The sequence below is a fragment of the Notamacropus eugenii genome, chromosome X (assembly GCF_028372415.1).
Source record: "Notamacropus eugenii isolate mMacEug1 chromosome X, mMacEug1.pri_v2, whole genome shotgun sequence".
Classification (NCBI taxonomy): Eukaryota; Metazoa; Chordata; class Mammalia; order Diprotodontia; family Macropodidae; genus Notamacropus; species Notamacropus eugenii.
The window spans coordinates 102057764-102079251 of record NC_092879.1 but is presented as its reverse complement, the minus strand read 5'-3'; the positions used below and the strand labels follow the sequence as shown (position 1 = coordinate 102079251).

General features: G+C 54.8%; 3 protein-coding genes across 18 annotated transcripts; 2 read left to right on the top strand and 1 right to left on the bottom strand.

Moving 5' to 3' along the window:
- Window positions 1-3282: 3282 nt before the first annotated feature.
- On the bottom strand, window positions 3283-10392 carry PORCN (porcupine O-acyltransferase). Of its 14 annotated transcripts, none has more exons than XM_072626118.1 (15): window positions 10201-10389; window positions 9528-9686; window positions 9110-9302; window positions 8954-8997; window positions 8586-8767; window positions 8328-8458; window positions 8184-8201; window positions 8057-8071; window positions 7803-7928; window positions 7614-7714; window positions 7304-7380; window positions 7154-7217; window positions 6945-7030; window positions 6630-6740; window positions 3283-5978 (listed from the first exon to the last, which is right to left on the bottom strand). In XM_072626118.1, exons 2-15 carry the CDS (start codon window positions 9661-9663, stop codon window positions 5733-5735), a joined length of 1530 nt encoding a protein of 509 aa, XP_072482219.1. In that variant the 5' UTR covers window positions 9664-9686; window positions 10201-10389; the 3' UTR covers window positions 3283-5732. The 14 variants fall into 14 exon arrangements, with proteins under 14 accessions (XP_072482219.1, XP_072482217.1, XP_072482216.1 ...); XM_072626123.1 differs by lacking the exon at window positions 3283-5978 and adding an exon at window positions 6092-6441; XM_072626116.1 differs by lacking the exon at window positions 7154-7217 and having other exon boundaries at window positions 6945-7118; window positions 9528-9711; window positions 10201-10392.
- Window positions 10393-10489: 97 nt separating this feature from the next.
- Window positions 10490-14286, top strand: EBP (EBP cholestenol delta-isomerase). Of its 3 annotated transcripts, XM_072626137.1 has the most exons (6): window positions 10490-10517; window positions 11245-11539; window positions 12837-13190; window positions 13403-13439; window positions 13599-13729; window positions 13824-14286. In XM_072626137.1, the coding sequence occupies exons 3-6, from the start codon at window positions 12875-12877 to the stop codon at window positions 14060-14062; spliced, it is 723 nt and encodes a 240-aa protein (XP_072482238.1). In that variant the 5' UTR covers window positions 10490-10517; window positions 11245-11539; window positions 12837-12874; the 3' UTR covers window positions 14063-14286. The 3 variants fall into 3 exon arrangements, with proteins under 3 accessions (XP_072482238.1, XP_072482239.1, XP_072482237.1); XM_072626138.1 differs by lacking the exon at window positions 10490-10517 and having other exon boundaries at window positions 10789-11539; XM_072626136.1 differs by lacking the exons at window positions 10490-10517; window positions 11245-11539 and adding an exon at window positions 12278-12478.
- Window positions 14287-14862: 576 nt separating this feature from the next.
- Window positions 14863-21251, top strand: TBC1D25 (TBC1 domain family member 25). The gene is made up of 6 exons (XM_072626944.1): window positions 14863-15074; window positions 16145-16254; window positions 17373-17527; window positions 17851-17975; window positions 18282-18470; window positions 19042-21251. The coding sequence occupies exons 1-6, from the start codon at window positions 14991-14993 to the stop codon at window positions 20497-20499; spliced, it is 2121 nt and encodes a 706-aa protein (XP_072483045.1). The 5' UTR covers window positions 14863-14990; the 3' UTR covers window positions 20500-21251.
- The last annotated feature ends 237 nt before the right edge of the window (window positions 21252-21488 follow it).

Below are 21488 nucleotides of genomic sequence, written 5' to 3'. Positions count from 1 at the left end.
CACCCCACTCCCACCCCTGCCCCGGCTTCCTCCATTTGATCTCACAAATATTGGGGTAAAAACGGAGAACTTAAATGTCAAACAACAAATATTACACCCCAAGGAAATGTGGCACGGAGGCAGAACCCTATTTCTTGGTCATGGAGAAATCAAAGGAAAGAATGGAATATGATATTCTCTAAAGCTAGGGCTTCTCATTTGCAATAAGAACGGGAGTGAAAGAAGGATGGTCATTATCACCACTATTATTCAATATGGTCCTAGAAATGCTAGCTCTAGCACTAAAAGAAGAAAAAGAAATTGAAGGAATTAGAATAGGCCAAGCTATCACTCTCTGCAGATGATATACTTAGAAAATCAACCAGAAAGACTACTTGAAATAATGAACAACTTTAGCAAAGTTGCAGGATATAAAATAAACTCGCACCATCAGCATTTCTATATACTACCAACAAAGTGCAACAGGAAGAGATAGAAAGAGAAATTCCATTAAAAGTAACTGTAAATATAAATACTTGAGAATCTACCTGTCAAGGAAGGTAGTCTATGTTCCAACCCAGGAATTAGGAATATGAATACAATCACAAAAAACTTTTCACACAAATAAAGTCAGTTCTAAACAACTGGGAAAAGATCAGTTGTTCATGGGTAGGCTAAGCTAATATAATAAAAATAACAATTCTACATAAACTAATCTACTTATTCAATGCCATACCAGTCATTATTTTATAGAGCTAGAAAATATAACAAAATTTATCTGAAAGAGCAAAAGGTCAAGAATATCAAGGGAATTAATAAAAAATAATGCAAAGGAAGGCAGCCCAGCCACATGGGTTCCAAAGGTATATTATAAAGCAGCAATCATCAAAGCTATTGGTCCTGGCTAAGTAACAGTGGTGGATCAGTGGAATAGGTTAGGTATACAAGACATAGCAGTCAATGACTATAGTAAACAGTATATACTGTTTTATAAACCCAGTTTGATAAACTCCAGTTTCTGCATAAGAACTCACTGTATGACAAAAACTGCTGGGAAAACTGGGAAATAGTATGGCAGAAACTATTATGCACAGACCAACATCTTACACAGTATACCAAGAAAAGGTCAAAATGGATCTATGATTTAGACATTTGCAAAGAATACTTTACCTCTCAGATCTGTGGAGAAGGGAAGAGTTTATGACCAAAGAAGAGATACAGAATGTTATAAAACACAAATGGATAATTTTGATTACATTTAATTAAAAAGGTTTTGCACAAAGCTAATGCAACCAAGACTAGATGGGAAACAGAAAGCTGGAAAGCAATTTTGACAGCACATGTTTCTGATAAAGGCCTCATTTCTCAAATATATAGAGAACTGAGTCAAATTTCTAAGAATACAACTCATTCCCCAACTGATCAATAGTCACAGGATATGAACAGGCAATTTTCAGATGAAGAAATTAAAACTATCTATAGTCATATGAAAAAATGCTGTAAATTACTATTAATGAGAGAAATGCAAATTAAACAACTCTGAGGTATTACCTCATACCTATCAGATTGGCTGATATGTTAGAAAAGGAAAATGATAAATATTGGAGATGTGGGAAAATTGGGACACTATTACAGTATTGGTAGAGTTGTGAACTGATTCAACCATTCTGGACAGCAATTCAGAACTATGCCCAAAGGTTAATCAAACTGTGCATACCCTTTGATCCAGCAAAGCCACTGCTAAGCCTGTATCCTAAAGAGATCATAAAAGAGAGGAAAAGACAAAAATATTTATGACAACTCTTTTTGTGGTGAAATTGGAAAGTGAAGGGATGTCCATCAATTTGGGAATGGTAGAACAAATTATGGTATATAATTTTGATGAAATACTATTGTGTTGGAAGAAATGATGAGCAGGTAGATTTCAGAAAAACCTGGAAAGCTTTACAGGAACTGATATAAAGTGAAGTGAGTAGAACCAGAAAAACATTACACACAGTAACAGCGATATTGTAAGATGATCACCTGTAAATAACAGCTATTCTCATCAATTTAGTGATGTAAGACAATTCCAAAAGACTCAAGATGAAAAATAGTATCCACCTCAAGAGAAAGAACTAATGGAAGTCTGAATGAAGATCAGAGAATACTATTTATACTTTATTTTTTTCAAGGTTCTTTTTTCCTTTTGGTCTGTTTCTTCTTTCATAAAATGACTAATATAGAAAGGTTTTACATGATTGCACATCTATAACCTATATTAAATTGCTTACCATTTTAAGGAGAAGGGAGGAAGAGAGAGGGAGAAAATCTGGAAAGTTTTTTTAAATGTTAAAAATTGTCTTTACACGTAATTGGAAAAAAATATTATTTAGAAAAGAAATCCAAACTATCAATAACCAAAATGCTCTAAATCACCAATAATTAGAGAAATGTAAATTTAAAACAACCCTGAAATCCCACCTCACACCCATCAAATTGGCTGAGATGATAAAAAGGGAAAATTATAAATGCTGGGGGAACTGTTGGCAAAGAGGCACTCTAATGTACCCTAGGTGGAGCTGTGAACTAGTCCAACCATTTTGGGAAGCAATATGGCTAAAAAGATATTAAGCTGTGCATACCCTTTGAGTCAGCCATACAACTAGTAGGCAACTAGCCCAGAGATCAAATCGAGGAAAAGGACCCACCCATTTGTGGAACGATATTTATAGCAGCTCTTTCTGTATTGGTGGAGAATTGGTACCCGAGTGAGCGCCCAACTGTGCTGTAAGAAATGATAAAGGGGATGGTGTCAGAGGATCCTGGGAAGACTTGCATGAACTGATGCACAGCGCAGTGAGCAGAACCACAAGGACCATGTGAATGCTACCCGAGATAATGGGAATGCCTTGGGAACTCTGTGATCCACCTCCTGACAGGTAGCCTGACTGAGGCCATTTTTGTTGGGACATGGCCAACTGATCTTGGTAGACTATTAATGTTTGTACATGGGGATGCATTTTTCTTGTTTTCTCAGAGGGAGGCGGGGGAGGAAGGAGGGGGAGAAATGCGAAACTGAAAATAAACTGTAAATTTAAAAAAGAAAGAAAGAAAAGAAATTAGGGAGGATCCAAAGTGGGTAGAGCGAGTCAATGACGTAAGAACAGAAGTGGGCGACCAAGCGCACCTAGGCTCTGGGCTCGCCACTAGGCGGCGCTCCACGCCCAGCGCCCTGTGACGTCACGCCGGCCGCGGCCCAATCGGGCGTGGAGCCCGTGGTCCGGGCGTGCTCACGCGCTGCGGCTCACGCACTGCGGCCCCCGCGGCCCCGCCGCTCCTCTCCTCCAGCTCTCGCCGCTGGCCTGGAGCGGGGCTTCCTGGATCTCCGCCCCCGCCGGGCTCCCGGAGGGAGTGAGGCTCGACCTCGGGCCGGGGCCGGGCGGGAGAGCGTGTGCGCGCAGGCCCAGGCCCTCTGCACGGAGGTGGCCGCCATCTGCTCCCAAGTCGAGGCCTTCTGGATCCGGCTTCGGCGATTGTGCCACAGGGCGAGGGTCCAGGCCGAGGCTCGCGCCCGCGGGCTCAGAGCGGCCTACCCCTATAGGCCCCCCGAGCCAATCCCAGCCTCCGCCCCGCCCAGGTCCCCCCCCACTCCGCTCGCTCTGACGTCACGTCCCCGCCCCGTCCCCGCGAAAAGAGTCCCGCCTGTTTGGGGAATTGGCCAGGCGGCAAAACAGAGGGGAGCCGGTGTTTCCAGCCCCGGCCGCCACTGCCGCGTCTAGAGAGAGAAGGCACCCGGTGTTTTCCTGCGGGGCTTAATCCCAGCCCAGGGTGCTGGGCAGTGGCTCTCGCCGGTAAGGGTCAGTGGGGGGGACTACAAGCCCCAGAGGGGAGTGCGCGTGCACCTGCGCGGATTCCGCTCCCGCCCCCTAATGGGTCAGGGGGGAGAAAGGGAGGGAAGGAGGGCGGGGCTCTGGGCCGCGTGGTCCCGTGCTGTCTGGCCCCGGTTGGGAGGCTCGCATCTGGGATGGACGGGCACCTATCCCTCAGGGAGGCCAGGTTCCGGGACGGGTGGGTTCCCCTCTGACTACCCCCCGAGCTGTCCGACAGGGATGAGTGGGGCTGTGGAGCTCTTCCCCGCCCCCGTGGGCCTGAGTCACAGACTAGGGTAGGGCTGGCTCCCGCAGCCTTTCTTCAGGGCTACCCTCGCCTGCCTCGAGTCCCCCAGCTGTGCCTTTGCGGCTGAGCCCTAGGAAACTAGCATATGGAAGGCCCTGCCAGGCTCCAGGTAGACTTTGCTAGTACCTGGAAGGCCTCAGTCCTGTCAACTCCCTTGGACCCCATCCATCCTTACCAGGGGCAACCAGCCGACCTCGCTCTGACCTAGCAGAAGTTACTTGTGGCATACCTTGTACTCTCGACTACCCCGTCGGCTTTTGTCTTCTGTCATTGCTGGCCCCATATGACGCCTTTTGGTGGCTCAGCTTTGACCTTTCCAGTGTGTCTCTCAGTCCCTGCCTCCAACTGTCTTTTTCCCCATAGTTACTGGGCTACACACGCCCCAGATGAGTAGTCCCAGGCACCACTCCCCTCCCTGGTCCCAATATCCTTGACAAGTCCCCTGGCTTGCCCCCGAAGTTCTGGGTCTTCCCACCTGCCTGAAGCCTGGAGGGAGTTTTGTTGCAAAGGTAAGCAAATATTCTGGTTCAGGAGGGCTTTGGCCCTTCCCAATCACCTCTGGGCCAGGCCTTCAATCTGCTTTATTTCCAACCGTAATGTCACCTGTGCCAAGCCCATTAGCAGCCACAATTCCAGCACTGGTGAGTGGGGCGCACAGAGGCCTTGGCTTGAGACTAGCTGGGGGAAGGGAGGTAGCCTCTAAAGAAGTCATTTGGCTCCCTCACCAGTTGGCTTCTTCCTTCAGGAGGCTTATTTTCCCTTGTCAAGACTGCTTTTTCCCCCTTTTCCCTTCATGGCCAGCCTTTCTCTTCTTTCTAGAGTACAACCTCTCCCTCCAAGGTCCATCCAAGTTTCCTCTCTCCATACTTTGACTTGTGACCATCCACATTCTGACTCTGCCCCTTTCTCAGTGGCAGGTCTAGAGCCCATAATCTCTTTGGAGCAGGTCCTGGCATTCAGGAAGATGGAAATGCATCAATTCCAACCCATGCCCTCTGTAGCTTAAGAGTCTGGTCAAAGCTGAGGAGGGCAGAGACACCTGAGCACACCTTCCAGCCAAGTAAATACAGACCAAAGGATGGGACAGCTGCCAGCAGAGGAACAGCTGAAAACTGGCTTGAATCAGTGGGGCCTGATTTGATTCTCTGGGCTATAGGGAGCTGCTGAACCTTTGGAAGCTCAGGAGGAACTGGGTGGAGTTTGGGCTTTTGAAAATGGAATCTGGCATGGCAGATCATAATGGTGGAAAGGCTATGGAGGAAGGAGTGGGCATGGCCATCAAAACACTGAGAAGATCTGGGGAGGCAACTACCTGTGTGGCCCTGCTCAAGGCCCTGACCTCAGTTTCCTCACTTAGAAAATGAGTGGTAGAGTTAGAACACTCCCTCCCTGCCGGCCCATCTCTACTCCGGAGTCCACAGTTTGAGTCTCCTGGGTCACTTCCCTTTTGAGGATATCATTGTCCTTCTTCCCCACCCAGAAGCCTGTGTGGTTGTCTGGGGCCATGCACCCTTGCAGTTTGTGTCCCCAACATGCTGAGCTCCCTCCCCCTGCCATACAGGAGCTGTCTCGTGCTTTCTGGTCCACTTTGCATCCTACTTTCTGTGGTCTAATTCTGCCCTTCTTGGTCCAATTTCCCCCTTTGCTCTCTCCAATTCCTGGTATTCCTTGTCTTTTGGTTCCTTCTGGGCCAGCCTGCAGGAGGCCCTTCGTACTGCTACAGGATACCAGTCTGCTTGTCTCAGCAAGAGGCCTACATCCTCAGAGAAGGCTGGAGCCTTCAAGGGTGAGAGCAGGAGCGAGTGGGCAAGGACCAAAGCTTCAGGCTCCCCTCCTGGGCCCTTGAGGAAGGAGTCAATAAAAGCCCTCAGAATTCCATAGCCCCAGTGTCTACTGCTTCTTGATTGCTGGGGAGGCTCAGAATTAGGGAAATAGCTCACACACACAGCGTGGATACTTGTGCCTTACCTAGTTTTATCTGACAATAACAAACCATTTATAAAAAGGGGAACTTTCTAGTAGAATGTGGAGGTGGAAGACATGGTCTCAGGGCCCTGCCCTCCAAGGACCCCTCCCCCCCAAATCCCCAGAGCCCCTTTGGGGGAGGGGGGCCACAGTGGCCAGGACTCCAGCGAATGCCTAGGACAGGTACTGAGGACCCACAAGGGGGAAGAAAAGAGAAGGGGAAGTGGGGGAGGACCCTCAGCTGATGAGGCGATAGAAGATCCAGCAGCTGAAGGTGAGCCAGTGACTGGCCCAGCCGAGCTCAGACCACTTGCGGACGGTGTGGGACATGCCGTAACCCTGGGAAGGGGATGAGCATGGCAGTGAAGAGGCCTGGGCCATCCCTGCCCTAAGGGGCCTGGGGACAGGACAGGGGTGACTGTGATGGGCATTAGCAAGGGCCACCCAAAGAATGGCCAAGCAACTTCCATCCCTCAGGCCTTTTCCAGGCTCTCCATTGGTGTGTGGGTGACTCCTCCAAACCCTACCTGTTCCTCAGTGGCATCATCAGTGTCTACATCAAAGAGGGAGCCCAGATAGGCCAAGTGGAACACAGCTAGAGCCCTGAAGAACAGGTTCAGTGCCTGCACGCCCAGACCCTGGAGAAGAAATGGGGAATGGGGTAATGATATTTGGAGCTGGTCTGAGGGAGAGGTGAGAGCAATCCAGAAAGGGGTGGGCATGGGTACGTCCAGGCCTTAGGAGGAAGGGATGAGAGGGCAGAAGGAGAGGGGCCAGGGAGGGAGACAAGGGCACCTTGGTTTAGGCAGGTTCTGGGGGAGGGGAAGGGCAAGTCATCTCACTGTGCGGTGTTGGTGTGGACAGTCTGGAGGGCAGCGCTTAGACAGGACACAAGCATTGAAGATGGTGGCCAGCCGCTTCCGGAGCACTGAGAACCAGAAGAGGAGAACTGGCAGTTCTTTGGAGGCTGGGGTTCTCAAGGGAGTTAAGGAAGGAAGATGGGAGACTTCCAGGGCCTGGGGAAGGGGAGGGGAGGAAAGAGGTATCTCACCGTGTTCCACATATGTGATGAAGGCAAGAGTGAGCAGCACGGCCCCCAAGTGGAAACTGAAGCCCTGGGGGGTGGAGAGAAGGCCAGGCCATGGGGCAGAGGTGGGGCAAGAAGGGATAGCCCTGAACCTCCACCTTGCCCGCTTCTTACATGCAGGAGTGCACTGGCAGCGTAGGTCACAAGGAGGGCTGAGAGCTTGCCGAGGCGAAGGGAATTCTTGAAAACATCTGGAGAAGGCCAGGGAACAAGCCTCACCCTTCCCAGTTGGGTTTGGTTTGGTTTGTTGTGGGAGAGGTCAGGTCCCAGGTCTCCTTCCCCTCCCCTTCCCCCACCCCCCCTCCAAGGCTGCTCATGTCATCTGGGAAGGAAAAGGGATGAAGACAGAAATCCCTAACTTCCTCCCTCCCCAGGGTCAGATCCCTGGCCTGGCCTCCCACAGCGGGACAGGGATGGGTCTCACAGGAATTGAGCCAGTGTGACATGGGCAGGTTCCAGCTGGTGACGACCTCCACCATGGACCTGGGCAGCTCCACGTGCAGAGGCCTGGACACAGTGAGGTCCCTGCAGGGATGGGGCCAGTGGTTGAGAAGGGGAGGGGCTGCAGTAGCTGCCACCTCACCAAGCCTGGCCACACAGTGGGATCACCTACCACCGCAAGTGATCCTTCTCCTCTGTGAAGCCCGCCCCAGCCAGTGTCGTTGTGCCTTCTGACAGGAAACCCACAAAGTAGTTACTGAAGTGGAACGAAATGGCACTCTCATAGGCATGCAGCCACCTGGTGGGGAGAAGAGTGGGGTGTCACAGTGCCCCCCAGCCACCTGGGGTGGGAGAAGAGCAGGGTGTCACAGCGTTCCCCCCCCCACAGCCACCCAGATGTTAACTTGCTTCTCCACAGAGACTCACCTGGCCACAGCGCCCCTGGGGGGTGAGGTACAAAGAAGGGAAAAGAGAAGAGACAAGCGTCAGCAGGAACATGGAAGAGAGAAGGAGGGGCTGGCGAACCCGAGCAGGCAAGCTGGATGCCACTTACCTCGCTTGGCGTTTCTTGCTGCAGATATGGAGGCATGGGGAAGGGAGAGGAGAAAAAGTCAGGGGTGCTCGGAATGGGAGGCAAGTTAGGAGGCAGAAGAAAGGGCAATGCTGGGGGCGGGCCACAGGCTGTCCCATTGCTCACCTGCGCAGCAGCCGGTCCCCATAAAGCGGGATGAAGTAAGGAAAGAGGTAGGGGCCCACGCAGGTGGAGACCACCAGGCACAGGAGGGCCCGGACCAGGCTCCCCGCCACTTTCCCCAGCCATGTGAGGCTCTGCAGAAAATGGGGAGGGGGTGGGCAGAGGGAGATGGCCATCAGGAGCTGCCCTGGCCTGCCTCCTCCCGCCCTGTCACCAAGCCAAGCCTACTCCCTTCCAGCCCACAGCCCCCTGCCCTGTCACCAGTGGTCGGCCCTCGACAGCATGGAGATAACTGCGGAAGTGGAGCCAGGGCCCGAAGATGATGGTGCCCACGAAGTAGAGGTAGCCCATGAACTCCACAGGGGAGGGCACTGCACCCAGCTCACCCCGATCCAGGTCAAAGCCCAGAGACACAGCTTTCATGGCGACGATCATCTGAGCTCCTGCAGGCGAGCGAGCAGGCGGACGACAGCAGATGCATGCACCCAAGGGGTCTGAGAGGGATGACCAGCCAACCAACCAGGGGCCAAGGAAGGTACTGGGTAGGGGAGGGCCAATTTTGGGAGAGGGAAGGGCTCAGGATTTGGGTAAGGCATTCCAGAAAGGCCTGCCCTGGGTGGGGCACTTACCCCTCATCTTGTGCCAGGTTACAGTATCCACCATGTGCATCTCCCTGGGAGGGTGGGCCGGATTGGGCTAGTTTGCCTCCCCAAGTCTTTAGGTACATTATTTGTTTCTTCCCCAACTCCCTCTGCCCACCCCAGCATAGTGCCCAGGGCTCCTACCCCATGAGCAGGTAGATGAGAATGGTCACAGAGAGGAAGACCCCGCGGTGAGATGAGTGTCGGCACAGGAAAAGGACCAGGTAGCACAGGAGGCTGAGCAGCACCACCCATACCATGTGCCGTTGGAAGAAATGGTACAGGCTAAAGAAGCCACCAGCCACCATGCTAGCATGTTTCACAGCTGGGGGTAACCCTGCAGAGTGACAGGGGAGAATCCTTCCAGCCTCCAGGAGGGCCTCCCCCGCAGTCAGCCTCTCAGAAATGCCCCCTCCCCCCAACTCTGAGGAGCTAGCCTCTAGGAAGGCAACTCCCTCTGTAGCCAGTCTCTAGGAAATGCCCCCTGCCAACCAGCCTCCAGGAAGCCCCCCAGCCCCTCTGTCCTCCCGGAGGCATCAAGGACCAGGGCCAGCCTACTCACCAAGTCTCCAAAGGAGGCGGCAGGTCAGGCAGACAGCCAGTAGAAGCCACAGCTGGTCTAGGCCCTGCTGGGCAGTGGGCACCACGCAGCCCTGCACCAACTGCTGGAAGAAATCCTGCCGGCTGAAGGTAGCCATGATGATGATGATGAACCAAGGACCTGGTCAAGGATGGGAGAGTCCTCCCTGCACATGGGGCCAGGCATGTGACTAGGACGTATGTGAGTTCAGCCGACCGACCTGCTGTTGTAACCCTGTGCATGCATGTGTGCGTGTGCAATGGGCAGGCATGGCGATGTGATGTGTGAGGGGCTGCTCCACGCTGCTGTTATGTAACTGGGAGACCGGCCTGTGGGCCAGTGTAGGGGTGTGTGCGTGCGTGCGTGCGTGCCGGCCTGGCTTGCAGGTGTGTGCGTCAGTGTGTGTTCGATGGGCTGGCCTGCGGTGGATCCCGGGAGGGGGGGCCTTAAGGGGCTGCGCGTGTCCCTGTCTCTACCATCGTTCCCTCTCCCCTCTTTGGTCCGAGTGGAAGGAGATGGAGGGGGATGATGGAGGAGATGGGAGAAGATGGGGGGAATGCTGCCCAGGGACCTCCTCTTCTTCCCTCCTTTCCCTTTTCTTCTCCATCTTTGGTCTGGAGGATGGGGAAGCGATTTTCCTCCGCCTGCCCCTTACCTGGCCGCCTCGTCCTCTGTTGGTCACAGAGGCGGCTTCCTTTCCAGCCACCTTCTCCACCAGCCCCAATCACGCAGGGTTGAAGGCGGCCCCTTTAACGTAGCGGGGAGGCCGGCTCTGAGCCAGGGAGTTCGGAGCCAATGAAGACGCGTAGATCGTTTGCGCAACCAATGGGAGTGCGGTGAAGTAGGGGGAGCAGAAGGATCGGAGGCAGCCGAGGGAGCGGGGGGAGGGGGGGGCGAAAATGAAAGAGGTGACCAATGAGCTTGAGTCGAACGTTCGGCAGACCAATGGGAGCCTGTCGAAGCCGGGAAAAGGTACATTACCGGGGCTGGCGGGGCTGGAGGAGGTGAGTGTAGGGGGAGGCTGCTGCCAATGGACACGCGCAGAATATTCGCGTGACCAATGGGAGTGTGGCGCGGGCGGAGGAGGAAGGGAGGGGTGGAGGCAGAGAAAGAAAGAGGAGGAAGGAGAAAGGGAGAAAAGGATCAAAGAGGTGAAAAAAAAAGAGGAAGGAAAGGATAGAAGGAAAGAGGGACCAGGGTGGGAAGGGAAAGTAGAGAAGGGGAACCAGTCTCCAATTGGATTGTAAACTCCATGAGGGCAGGGACTATCTTTGCCTTTTATATCCCCAAGTATAGTGCCTGGCACATTGCTTAATAAATGTCAATTAATTGACAAAGCGGAGGACAGGAGGAGGGAGATGTAAAGAAAATAGGGAGCAGGGGGACTTGAGGGGAGGGGGGAAAAGGGAGTAGAGGACCCAATGAGGGAAGAGGGGGAAGGGAAAAAGGGAATAGGGGACTTGGCTGCTTTGTTCGAGGATCTTCCTCTGTCTAATTTCGAATAGGCTGGGCAGCCGGTGTAGGTTGCATGGCTGGCGGTGCGGGGGTTCAGAAGATGCGGGATCCCAGTGTGACTCAGCCCTGCCTTGATGTTGGAGACTCTCTGGGATTTTAGAACCAGCTAGATTCTATGTCCTTAAGGACTTTTCTTCCTACTGGATTCGAAGCTACAAGTATTTTTACCAAATCTACTCTGTAGGTGTCGGGGGGCGGAGACAAAAGAGCCCAGAGACAGCCCCAGCCTCCCCTCCGAGAGATTGCATGCTAGATAGGAAGACATGTTCAAGATGAATTTCACACGAAAATTTGAGGAAAGAGAGACAGCGCTAACAATACAGAAAAACCAAGAAACCTAGCCCTCATGCCGTGGGCGGCACCTAAGCAGAACCTAAAAGAAAGTCTAGGAGGCGGAAGTGAAATGTCTTCCAGACCCGGTGCAAAGTTCCAGAGGTGGGAAATGGAAGATCATATGTGAGGAGATGCTGGTGGATGAGGTCAGTCGTGGGAATGCCTCTGCCCTCTAAGTTTGGCAAGGACTTCCCTTCCTCACTCGGCCCCCTCAGTGGTCTTCATCAGTGGCCTGTTAGGTGGTTACGCGAACGTTTTGAAAATCGTTCTCTTTCGCGGACCCTTCCTTTGCAGCTCAGGTGGCCCTGCCTCTCCCTGGGTCTCAGTTTCTTTCTCTACACTGAAGGGTAGGGTTAGACTGGAGCATCTTCCAGGTTTGACCCACGGGTGCTCTAAAAGGAGGCAGGAACAAACCTGCCTCGAGCGAGGGAAAGAGTTAGGCACTGCCTGGGGACTGGGTACTAGGAGAACTGCCGAGACACCGGCATGGGGCGGGGGCGGAGCTTCCATCACTCTCAGCTCCTATTGGCCCCCTGAAGGCAAGGGGCGGGGACTGCCGTTCCCAGAGCCGAAATGGCGGCACCGGCGGGTTTGGGGGGGTGGGGAGAATCGAGTGTGCGTGCGTGAGTTTTGTGTGTTCCGGGGAGTGTGTGGTGCGGCGCCTGTGCGTGTGCTAGGGCATCGCAGTGGACGCTCATTGGCTCGCTCCAGGCAGGGCGCCGGAGGTCTTCCGCGGCTTTCAATTGGCCACGGGACAGCGCCATATCGGCCTAGGGCGGTCCTCCAGTCAGGAGCCTAGGTGGGCAGGGAATCCGAGCTCGCGCGTTCAACACTTATTGGCTGCTTGGACAGGAGGGGCGGGCCTTAAGGAGTTCCTATGGCAGTGATTGGTCGGTTGCTCGGCGGGGGATGCGCCACGGTGGAGACACCTCCTGAAACCTGCTCGGAGTGGGGGATGGAGGGGCGGATGGGGAGGGGGCGGGGTGGGACTAAATGGGCACTTGGCGGCTACGAACTCGGTAGTGAGAACTTCCCCAGCCAGATCCCGCCACGTCGGGTCGCAGCGGGAGCCTCGGAGAAGTCTTGTGAGTCCGTGGCTTTGATCTGATCTTGGGTTCATGCTTGGGGCGGGGGTGGGGTGGGGTAGGAGGGACATGCGCTCCCCCACTCGGTTCTGGCTCCCCAGGAACTAAAACACATCCCCGTCTCCTCCGAGCATGCGCCGAGCTTCCCTTGACTTTCCCTCTCCCCCACCCCCGCCTCCCCCTAATGCCTCACTGACTTCCCCGGGTCCTCTCGGCTGGCTCCCTCCCCCACCCTCCTGGGCCCTGCAGCTGCCCTCCCAGACCCTCGAAGAGCAGCTTGAGGGCAGGGGAAGCTCCCACTCGGCTAGGTGTTGGCTTCTCTTCCAGCCTTCAACCCATTTTCTCTTTCTCATCGTAGGATCCTGGCCAAAGAGCTTTCCTTACCCACCCCTCGCCATGAGCTCTCTTCACGTGGTACACCCTTACTGGCCCCGAAACCTCCAACTCAGTGATTATGTCCCCAACGATAGACCAGTGTGGCAGATCCTTGCAGTCTTCTTTTCTGTCTCGGGGGCGCTCCTGGTGGGCACCTGGCTGTTGTCTGGCCAGGGGAGGAGAGGGAGTGGAAGTCGGGTGCCAGCTCTGGGCCCCTGGCGTCGCCTGGCAGTCTGCTGGTTTGCCATGTGTGCCTTTGTGCACATGGTGATCGAAGGCTGGTTCAGCGTCTACAACCAGGACATTGCCAGGGATCAGGCCTTCTTGTCGCAGCTCTGTGAGTGTTTTGGAAGGGGAGGCCAGGGTTCTTATCTCAGCTGAGCATGATTGTGGTGGACACTTGTGGGCACTTGGTGCTAATCCTCTCCGTACAAGTAAAAGGTCACTGAATCCAGTTCAGTTCAGTTGGACCCTCAGGAGTCACTCAGTCTTCCCTGGGAAGCCCTCCCAAGCCTGGACTGCTGCATTATAGCTTGTGCTCTCTTTCAGGGAAGGAGTACTCCAAGGGTGACAGCCGCTACATTCTGTAAGTAACCCCGAGTCCTCCTTTTTGTCCTTTCCTCCCTGGGCTCCCCTCCTACTTCTTTGGGATGTCTTAGCTCTTCTCTGTGTTGGGCCACATGGATAGCAATCTTTGGAAGTGGTGGGAATCTTCCTCATGTCCTGTATTGCACTTCTGGGACAGAGCAGACAACTTCACTGTGTGCATGGAGACAGTGACAGCCTGGGCGTGGGGCCCACTCAGCTTGTGGGCTGTGGGTGCCTTTCTGAAACAGAGGCCAGAGCGATTCCTTCTCCAGCTTGTTATTTCCTTAGGTGAGTAGGCCTTAACTGGGGGGATATGGGAAGGGGGGAGATCCTGGCTCTCCTTTGTGTATGGTGACTAGTCTCTGGGGGGCTTTTCTCTTAGGCCAGCTCTATGGTGATGTCCTTTATTTCTTCACTGAGTATCGACATGGCTTCCAGCATGGGGAGCTCGGACATCCACTCTACTTTTGGTTCTACTTTGTCTTCCTGAATTCCTTGTGGATTATCGTGCCTTCTGTCCTCCTCCTGGATGCCTGGCGCCAACTGGCCTGTGCCCAGTCGCTGGCAGATGGTGCTGCTGGTCTCCAAACCCGAAGAAGGCAGCATGAGCATCTCCAGTGAAGATCTCCACTTGTGGGGGAGGGGGAGCTGGGTTGTTCTGGAAGCACTTTCTCACATTGAGCCATCGCTCCCTCCTGGCACTGTTGGATTTTTGTAGCATTGTATTGTGCAAGTAGCTCCTTCCTCGCTTGCCCCACAGTTCAGGGCCCTGGTCTTCCTCCCTCCCCCCAAGGATCTGCCCTTGACACTTTTAATAAAGGCTGCTGAAGGAGGCCACAAACGCACAGCGAGTGAGTGGGGTGCTGCTGCCGCCGGAAAGACCCCCCCCCCCCCCGCCCCAGTGTTCAGGGGAGGCGCAGTAGTAGTGGATTGGCGGGGGCCCTGGGAACCTGGGTCATCCAATTTCACAGGTTTCAGGGGGAGGCGGGCGGGGCAAGGTGGCACGGCGAAAACAATCGTGCCAGGTCACCAGACGAGGCCCGCGGGCACGTGTCCTAGTTGCGTGGGAGAGGGAGGGAACCCACGCACTCACGGGCGAGCCCCGCCCACCGCTGTCACGTGGGCTTGCCGGGCCTCCGCCTTGCGCCTGCGCACGGGGCCCCGGCTACCGTCGGCTGGCCCCGAGCGGTGGGGTCTCCCGCTGTAAGGAAGGCAGGGGACTTAGGGTGGCACGCTGGAGCAGCAGGACGGGGCGGGGCTCTGCTCGCACGCCTCCCGGGCTGCAGAAGGCGGGGCAATAGCAACTGAAATCTCGAAGGGGTGGGAGAGGGCCGGCTATTCCCGGCCACGAGGGAGTGCGCAGGCGCACGGCGCCGAGGCGGGGGGGGGGGTGGGGGGGTGGACTGGGGAGCGAGCCCCCAGTGGGCGTGTGCGCCTGCGCACTCGGAAGGTAACTGTCACCCTGGGAGGCGGCGGCGGCGGCGGCGGCGTCGTCGGCGGCGGCGTTGCCGGTGCTGCCGGTGTGAGGCTGCGGGTCAGAGGACACGGGATGGCGACCTCCCCGGGGATCGGAGGAGCGGCGGGGGCGGCCGAAGACGAGGAGCAGCGGGAGGTGGTCCGGGTCCGAGTCAAGGTGAGGCCGCGAGCCCCCCTGACCCGGGGCGGGGGTGGGGGGCGGTTCCAGATGGAGCCGATGGGGGATGGGGGACTCTCGTGTCAGACACGCTCCCCCCCCCATGCACACGCAGGCTCCAAGGACAGCCCCCGGAGGCCACTTGGCAAGCCTCCCCCCACTGCACAGAGGAGGAAGCAAGGGGCAGAGTGAGGGGCCTTCGTGTCACACAGCTGAGCCCTCCGCACCAGGGTTTCCACAACTGAATAGAACTCCTGAAAGCTGACCTTGGGCCTTGCCCTCTTTGGGCCTCTCCCGGGCCTTTCCCATCCCAGGCCACCTATGAGGTCAGTCAGGGAATCCAGGAAGTACCAGACGCTGAGAGTCAGGGCATGGGCCCCAGAGAAGGGCCACACAGTGGTTCCCTGTTGCCATCCACCACTGCGTCTGGGAACCCTGGCTCTGAAAACTTTGTGTTCTCGTGAATCAGGTGCTGGAGATATGTGAGAGCATCCGAGGGAGGCCAAGTGAGAGCTGGACTTGGGGAGGGTGGGGAGTTCTGGAATTTGGCCTTAGGGACCTGGCAGGTAACATGCTGTGGGTAACCTCAGGACCAGATATTGAATCCATCTGGAGGAGAGCAGGAAAACCTCAGGAGCATGAGGAAGCTGGCCTATGCATCTCATTTCCCCAGCTAGCTATCTCCAGTCCCACCAGAAAGTTCCGAGCAGGTTAGCTCCTAGAAACTAGAGACAAGGGGAGAACCCCTGGGCAGATTCACTTCAGTCTCCTGGTACAGGCCATTTAGGCCTTGAGCCAGTTCTTATATTTAGACAGCTTTGCGGCCCCAGTCCTCCTGCAGGGCAGCAAGCCTGAATAGGAGGTACAAAGGCCCCATTTAGGGCCTGCCTCCAGGGACCTTCCCAGGTAAGAGGCCTGTATTAGGGTGATTGTGGTGGCAGGCGACCCAGCCAGAGGAAGGCTGGGATCCTGGAAGGAATGAAGTCTCTTGGCATTTGTCATTCTCACCTTAGTTTTCACTCTTCGGGAGCCAGGGCAGCTGGCCCACTAGGATGTCATGTCTCCCTTAGAAATTTGAAGGCTTTCTGCAGCCTGACTTCCGGACATTCGCTGTGGATCCCCAGATCACCTCCCTAGATGTGCTCCAGCACATCCTGATGCGAGCCTTCGACCTGAGCGGGTGAGTGGGCAAGCGCACAATTCACAGCAGGCCAGCCAGGGACAGGCCAGGCCAGCTTGGCCCCAGCTTCCCTGGCCTTCTCTGTTTGGCCGCCTGTGAGAAGTGCCGTTTGGTGCTGGTTAACAATGCATGCTCTCAAGCAGCTTCTATTCTACTGAGAGGAGGAGGCTGGCTGGGAAAAATGCAAGGGAATAATTTGAGGAAGGAGAGGCTGTGAGAAAACAGGCCCCTGAAAACCCGGGATGGAGTTAGGAACAGGGCCAGTACTTCTTGCTCTGTGCATCCTCTCTGCCTCAGTGATGTAGTCCACTGCCAGCCCTATATTCCAGAGAGATTTCATTTCCCAAAAGGAGGAGGAAAATGATCCTTGTCAGTCAGTCAGTCAGTCAGTGCCCTGCATTGTGCTAAATGCTCAGGTTCAAGCCATATGATATGCAGATGTTTGTCACTGAAAGTATCCCAGTCCCTGCCCCCTTAGCAGACAAAACCTTTAAAGTCAGTGCCAGGCCCTGTGTATGTGGTGATACAAATACATCTACAAAGAAAGATAGTCCCTGCTCAAGGAGGGAGCTGGAAAATGGGAGGGGGCAGGGAGGTGTTGTAGAGGGTGTATCTGTCACTAAGAAAGTGTCTGAGATGGCAGGGAGGAGCCTGGAGACCATGGAGGCATGTTCCCAGGAAGGGAGATTCTGGCGGTCCAGACTGCACAAGTCTTCTGGGGACCATGCCAGGACAAAGTCCAGGGAGGAAGCCCAGATGTGGGCACCCCAACTCCTTTTTCCTCAGTGGACTTCTCTTTGGCCCAGCATTCTTCCTGGTTGCTGGTCTGGCTCTTCCTGTGTGATAACCCCCCACATTTCCTTTGCACATACCTGTTCCATTTTCTTCTGCTGGTCCTCCACCACAGCTTAGGGGGCTAGCCCTGCACCCCTTCCAGCCTGGATTCAGTCAAGCTTGGCTGGATACTGCTGGAGGCCAGGGCCTCACAGTGATTCTGCTCCACATCACACAAGCTGGAGGCTGCAAAGTTGCAGCCTCTAGTTAGTTCCAGTAGCATGGGCTAGCCAAGACGAAGGCAGAACCAGGCCCAAGGTTGTCCTGGACTTATGTCTTCCCAGGAAGAAGCACTTTGGCATCAGTTATCTGGGCCGGGAGAAGTTGGGTCCTGAGGCCTATATCCCACTGACCTCAGAGGGAGATCTGAGTGCAGCCTTCAGCAGTGCTTCCCAGCCTTACCTCCAGCTTCGAGTGGATGTCAGGCCTTTGGAAGACAGTGAGTATGAAGCCCCCACTAAGCCCCTCCCTCACTCCATCGAGTTTATGCGTTAGTACAGGTTGTAACGAACTGGCCTGAAAATATTAGACCCTTCAGGAAGAGAATTTTGCAATCTGCTTACCTGGGCTACTGGCAGGAACCGGGCCCAGGAGCAGTGAGGTCTAGGATTGGGCCGCTTTGGGGGAGGGGCGTCAGGGGCACAAGTCTGTCTCCATCTCCAAGTACTGAGGAGCCTCCTTGATCTCCTTCCATCATTTGGCAGCATAGCCCAGGCTAGGCCTCTTGGCTTTTCTGGAGGCTTAGTGCTGCGTCCCATTCAGGTCCCCTCTTGGAAGACTGGGACATCATTAGTCCCAAGGATGTCATTGGCACTGACCTGCTGCCTGTGGAGAAGCGTTCCCTCACGGCTGTGGCCCTGCCTTTCACACAGTCCATCATTTCTCAGGTGTGTCAGTATCATCTTTGGCGTAGAAAGCCATGGGGTCTCCCCTTTCTGTACCATGCTGCACATTTGAGAACTTGGAGTCAGGAGACTCGAGTTCTCATCTTACTCCTTTTCTGTGGAACTTGGAAGAAATCGTTTGGCTTCTGAGCCTTAGTTTCCTCATTTGTTAACTTCCAAATGCTGGAGAAGTGGAAGGCCCTGTCATTGCTGCTCTCTTTCTACCCTCATTCCTTTCTGGTTTTTGTGGGGGAGGTGGGGGTGGTCATGGGGAGCTCCGTTCCCCACCCCCACTTTGGTGTTTTATAGGTGGGTCGGACCCTCTCCAAGGTCCAACAGGTCCTGAGCTGGTCCTACGGGGAAGACCTCAAACCCTTTAAACCCCCACTCAGTGATGCCGAGTTTCACACCTACCTGAATCGAGAGGGCCAGTTGTGCCGGCCTGAAGAGCTACGCCTTCGCATTTACCACGGAGGAGTGGAGCCTTCCCTCCGCAAGGCAAGGCCCAGCTTACTTGACCAACTAGGGCTGGGGTTGGTGGTTTCTTCAGGCCATGCGACATGAGGTAACCTTCCTCTCTGAGGACACAGGCTGCTTCAACTTTCTGTCCTCCTTTGGCCTTTCCATCTTGACCCCACATTCCCCCCAGTTTTGAGCCTGGAACCTTCTGATCAGAGCTGCTTGATGTTGCTACAGGAGCTGAGCCACTGTCAGGGAGGGACTGGGGAGATTCTGCTAAAACCCTGCCCCCCCCCCCCATCCTGCCCCTGGCTGCAGCATAACCAGGCACATGGGTGTGGGATTGCTTGTGCATGCATGCATGTGTGCGTGCGTGTGTGTGTGTGTGTGTGTGTGTATGGGATTGCCTCTGTGTGAACATGCTTGTGTGGGCGCATAGGATTGCCTGTGCATGGACGTGTATGTGTGGGCACATGGGAGGACACGTGCATGTACATGTGTGTGCATGTCTGGGCGCATGGGATCAGAGTGCAGCAACATGTCAGCACAGGTTCCTTTGGCCTCACTGGACCCGTCGCTAAGCCCTGTTGCTGTTCGTCCTTGGCTCCAGGTGGTGTGGCGCTACTTGCTCAATGTCTACCCCGACGGGCTGACGGGCCAGGAGCGTATGGACTACATGAAACGGAAGACACTTGAGTACACCCAGCTGAAGAGCGAGTGGCAACAGCGTGCCAGTGCTGAGGACCTGGAGTTCATCCGGAGCAATGTTCTGAAGGACGTGCTGCGCACGGACCGGGCTCACCCATACTACGCGGGGCCTGAGGACAACCCCCACCTCATTGCTCTGCACGATCTGCTCACCACATATGCGGTCACTCACCCCCAGGTCTCCTACTGCCAGGGCATGAGCGACATTGCCTCTCCCATCCTGGCTGTCATGGATAACGAGGGCCACGCTTTTATCTGCTTCTGTGGCATCATGAAGCGCTTGGAGGCCAACTTCCGCGTGGATGGGGAGGCCATGTCCATCAAGTTCTCCCACCTGAAGCTCCTACTCCAGTATTCAGACCCAGAATTCTATAGCTACCTTCTCTCCACTGGGGCTGATGACCTCTTCTTTTGCTACCGTTGGCTGTTGCTTGAGCTCAAGCGGGAGTTTGCCTTTGAAGATGCTCTGAGGATGCTGGAAGTAACTTGGAGCTCCTTGCCCCCAGACCCACCTGAAAAGGAGGTAGAGCTGGTGGGCTTTCCCGCCCCAGCCCGAGATGGTGAGCGGCCTGTCCGCCAGAGGCATATGCTGAGGCCCACATACTATGGCTTGGATGAAGCTGGAGACAAGGTTCTGCACCCAGGGGGTGAGAAGAAGGAACAGAGCCTGGGAATGGAGGAGAATGAGGAGGGCCTTAGGAAGAGGCCCTTCACCAGACAAGCCAGTGTTGGGGACCATGAGCCTTATGGGGCCCAAGCTGGACAGGACATGCAGTGGGGCATCCCCCCCCAGCTCCTGGAAGAGTTGGCAGCAGAGGAGGGGGATGCGACGGCCAGTGTTCTCGTCCCACTGGCACTGCCTCTTCATATGACCAAGTCCTTCTCAGCTCCTTCCCTGAGGCCTTTGATGGCATCTTCCTCCCCGTCAGCAGCCCAATGCCCATTGTCCACAGAGCCCAACCAGGCAGAGGAGGAGAGTGACAGCACCAGGACCCCCCCTGACAAGGGCAGCTCCCTGGGGAAAAGCCTGTCCTCACCCTGCTCATCTCCACTCCTGCCACCTGCTGGGGCAGCTGTGAGCCTGCCTCCGCCCCAGGAGTTTGGCCGGGGGAACCCCTTCATGCTCTTCTTGTGCTTAGCTCTCCTGCTTGAGCACCGAGACCACATCATGAAACGAGGTATGGACTACAATGAGCTGGCCATGCACTTTGACCGCCTGGTGCGGAGGCATCACCTTGGAAAGGTTCTGCACCGAGCTAAGACACTGTTCGCTGACTACCTGCAGTCTGAGGTGTGGGACTCTGAGGAAGGCGATGAGGCTGCAGCAGACTCTCCACCCCCTGCGGCCACAACCTCCTGACCCCAGGAACCTCCCCTTCCCCCTTCTCCCTCCCCATCCTATCTGTGCCAGCTGCTGCCAAGAAAGGGGATCCCAGGTGGCACAAGCCACCAGCTACCTCCCTCTGCCTGTGTCTCTGCAGTCCCCTTCTCTACCCGCCTCCCCAGGAAGATGCAATAGTTGGTATTCAGTCTGCGTCCCAGCAGCTCGCAAGGTTTCTACATGGACAACCCAGTTTCCTTCTGTTGGCCCCCTAGAGTTGCCCTGAGTTGAGAAGCTTTTCCCACTGCTTCAGGGGATGGAGAAATCTTAATGCATTAAGGTTTCTAGACCCCTGTTTGCTTTTAGGAGGTATTTCAGGTCAGGGTGTTTCAATGCCTTCTTTTGACCCAGCAACACTTTTGGGTAGTGGGTTTCCCCGAGCCCTGTGTCTCTGTTTACATTTTCACCTGAGGCTGGCTCACCCACATCACAGTAATGGGAGATTGGGGCAAAATGGCTCCTGGGGGGGTGGTTACGTGGCATCCAAGGGAGGCAGGACTGAGGGTGTGCCAGTCTTCAGGTCCCAAGCTCAGAGGCTATGTATCTGATGGGGAAGCTGTGGGGTGAAATCTCAGAATGCCGGTTCCCTTGTGTGCTCCTCCCTTACCCCCCAGAGATGCTATCACTGTGGCTGCTTGTCCCATCCACTGGGGAGGTAAGGAAGCACCACCAGGCATTCCCTGGAATCAGCTGCTTTATTGTGTGAACAATAAACACCTGCCAACTTCCAAGGACTGGCTTCCTGTTCCTTTTTTAAACAAAGGTTCAAAGTGCCTCCTTGGGAGGTTGAGGGGCCCCATTGCTGTATGGGAACAAGTCCTCCACCTTGTTTTCTTGGAGCGGGGGTCAGCACCTGGTTTTCTTTCATCACCACTTTTCCGCTTTGTGCTGTGAGGTATGCTTACATGTATGAGGCTGAGGTGGGGGAGCAGGATTATGTTTGCTGGTCGTGGTAGCTTAATTCTAGA

Bases quoted from the DNA above. Each gene is read 5' to 3' on its own strand.
- PORCN (XM_072626116.1), bottom strand. From the start codon at position 9,663: ATGGCTACCTTCAGCCGGCAGGATTTCTTCCAGCAGTTGGTGCAGGGC. The intron at 9,303-9,527 runs GTGAGTAGGCTG...GTCACTCTGCAG, and splicing joins CCGCCTCCTTTGGAGACTTG to GGTTACCCCCAGCTGTGAAA. The intron at 7,119-7,303 runs GTAAGAAGCGGG...CCCCTTCCCCAG, and splicing joins CTGCCAGTGCACTCCTGCAT to GCCCTGGAAGTCTCCCATCT.
- TBC1D25 (XM_072626944.1), top strand. From the start codon at position 14,991: ATGGCGACCTCCCCGGGGATCGGAGGAGCGGCGGGGGCGGCCGAAGAC. The intron at 17,528-17,850 runs GTGAGTATGAAG...CGTCCCATTCAG, and splicing joins TGTCAGGCCTTTGGAAGACA to GTCCCCTCTTGGAAGACTGG. The intron at 18,471-19,041 runs GCAAGGCCCAGC...CCTTGGCTCCAG, and splicing joins TGGAGCCTTCCCTCCGCAAG to GTGGTGTGGCGCTACTTGCT.
- EBP (XM_072626137.1), top strand. From the start codon at position 12,875: ATGAGCTCTCTTCACGTGGTACACCCTTACTGGCCCCGAAACCTCCAA. The intron at 13,191-13,402 runs GTGAGTGTTTTG...GCTCTCTTTCAG, and splicing joins GGCCTTCTTGTCGCAGCTCT to GGAAGGAGTACTCCAAGGGT. The intron at 13,440-13,598 runs GTAAGTAACCCC...CTTCTGGGACAG, and splicing joins GGTGACAGCCGCTACATTCT to AGCAGACAACTTCACTGTGT.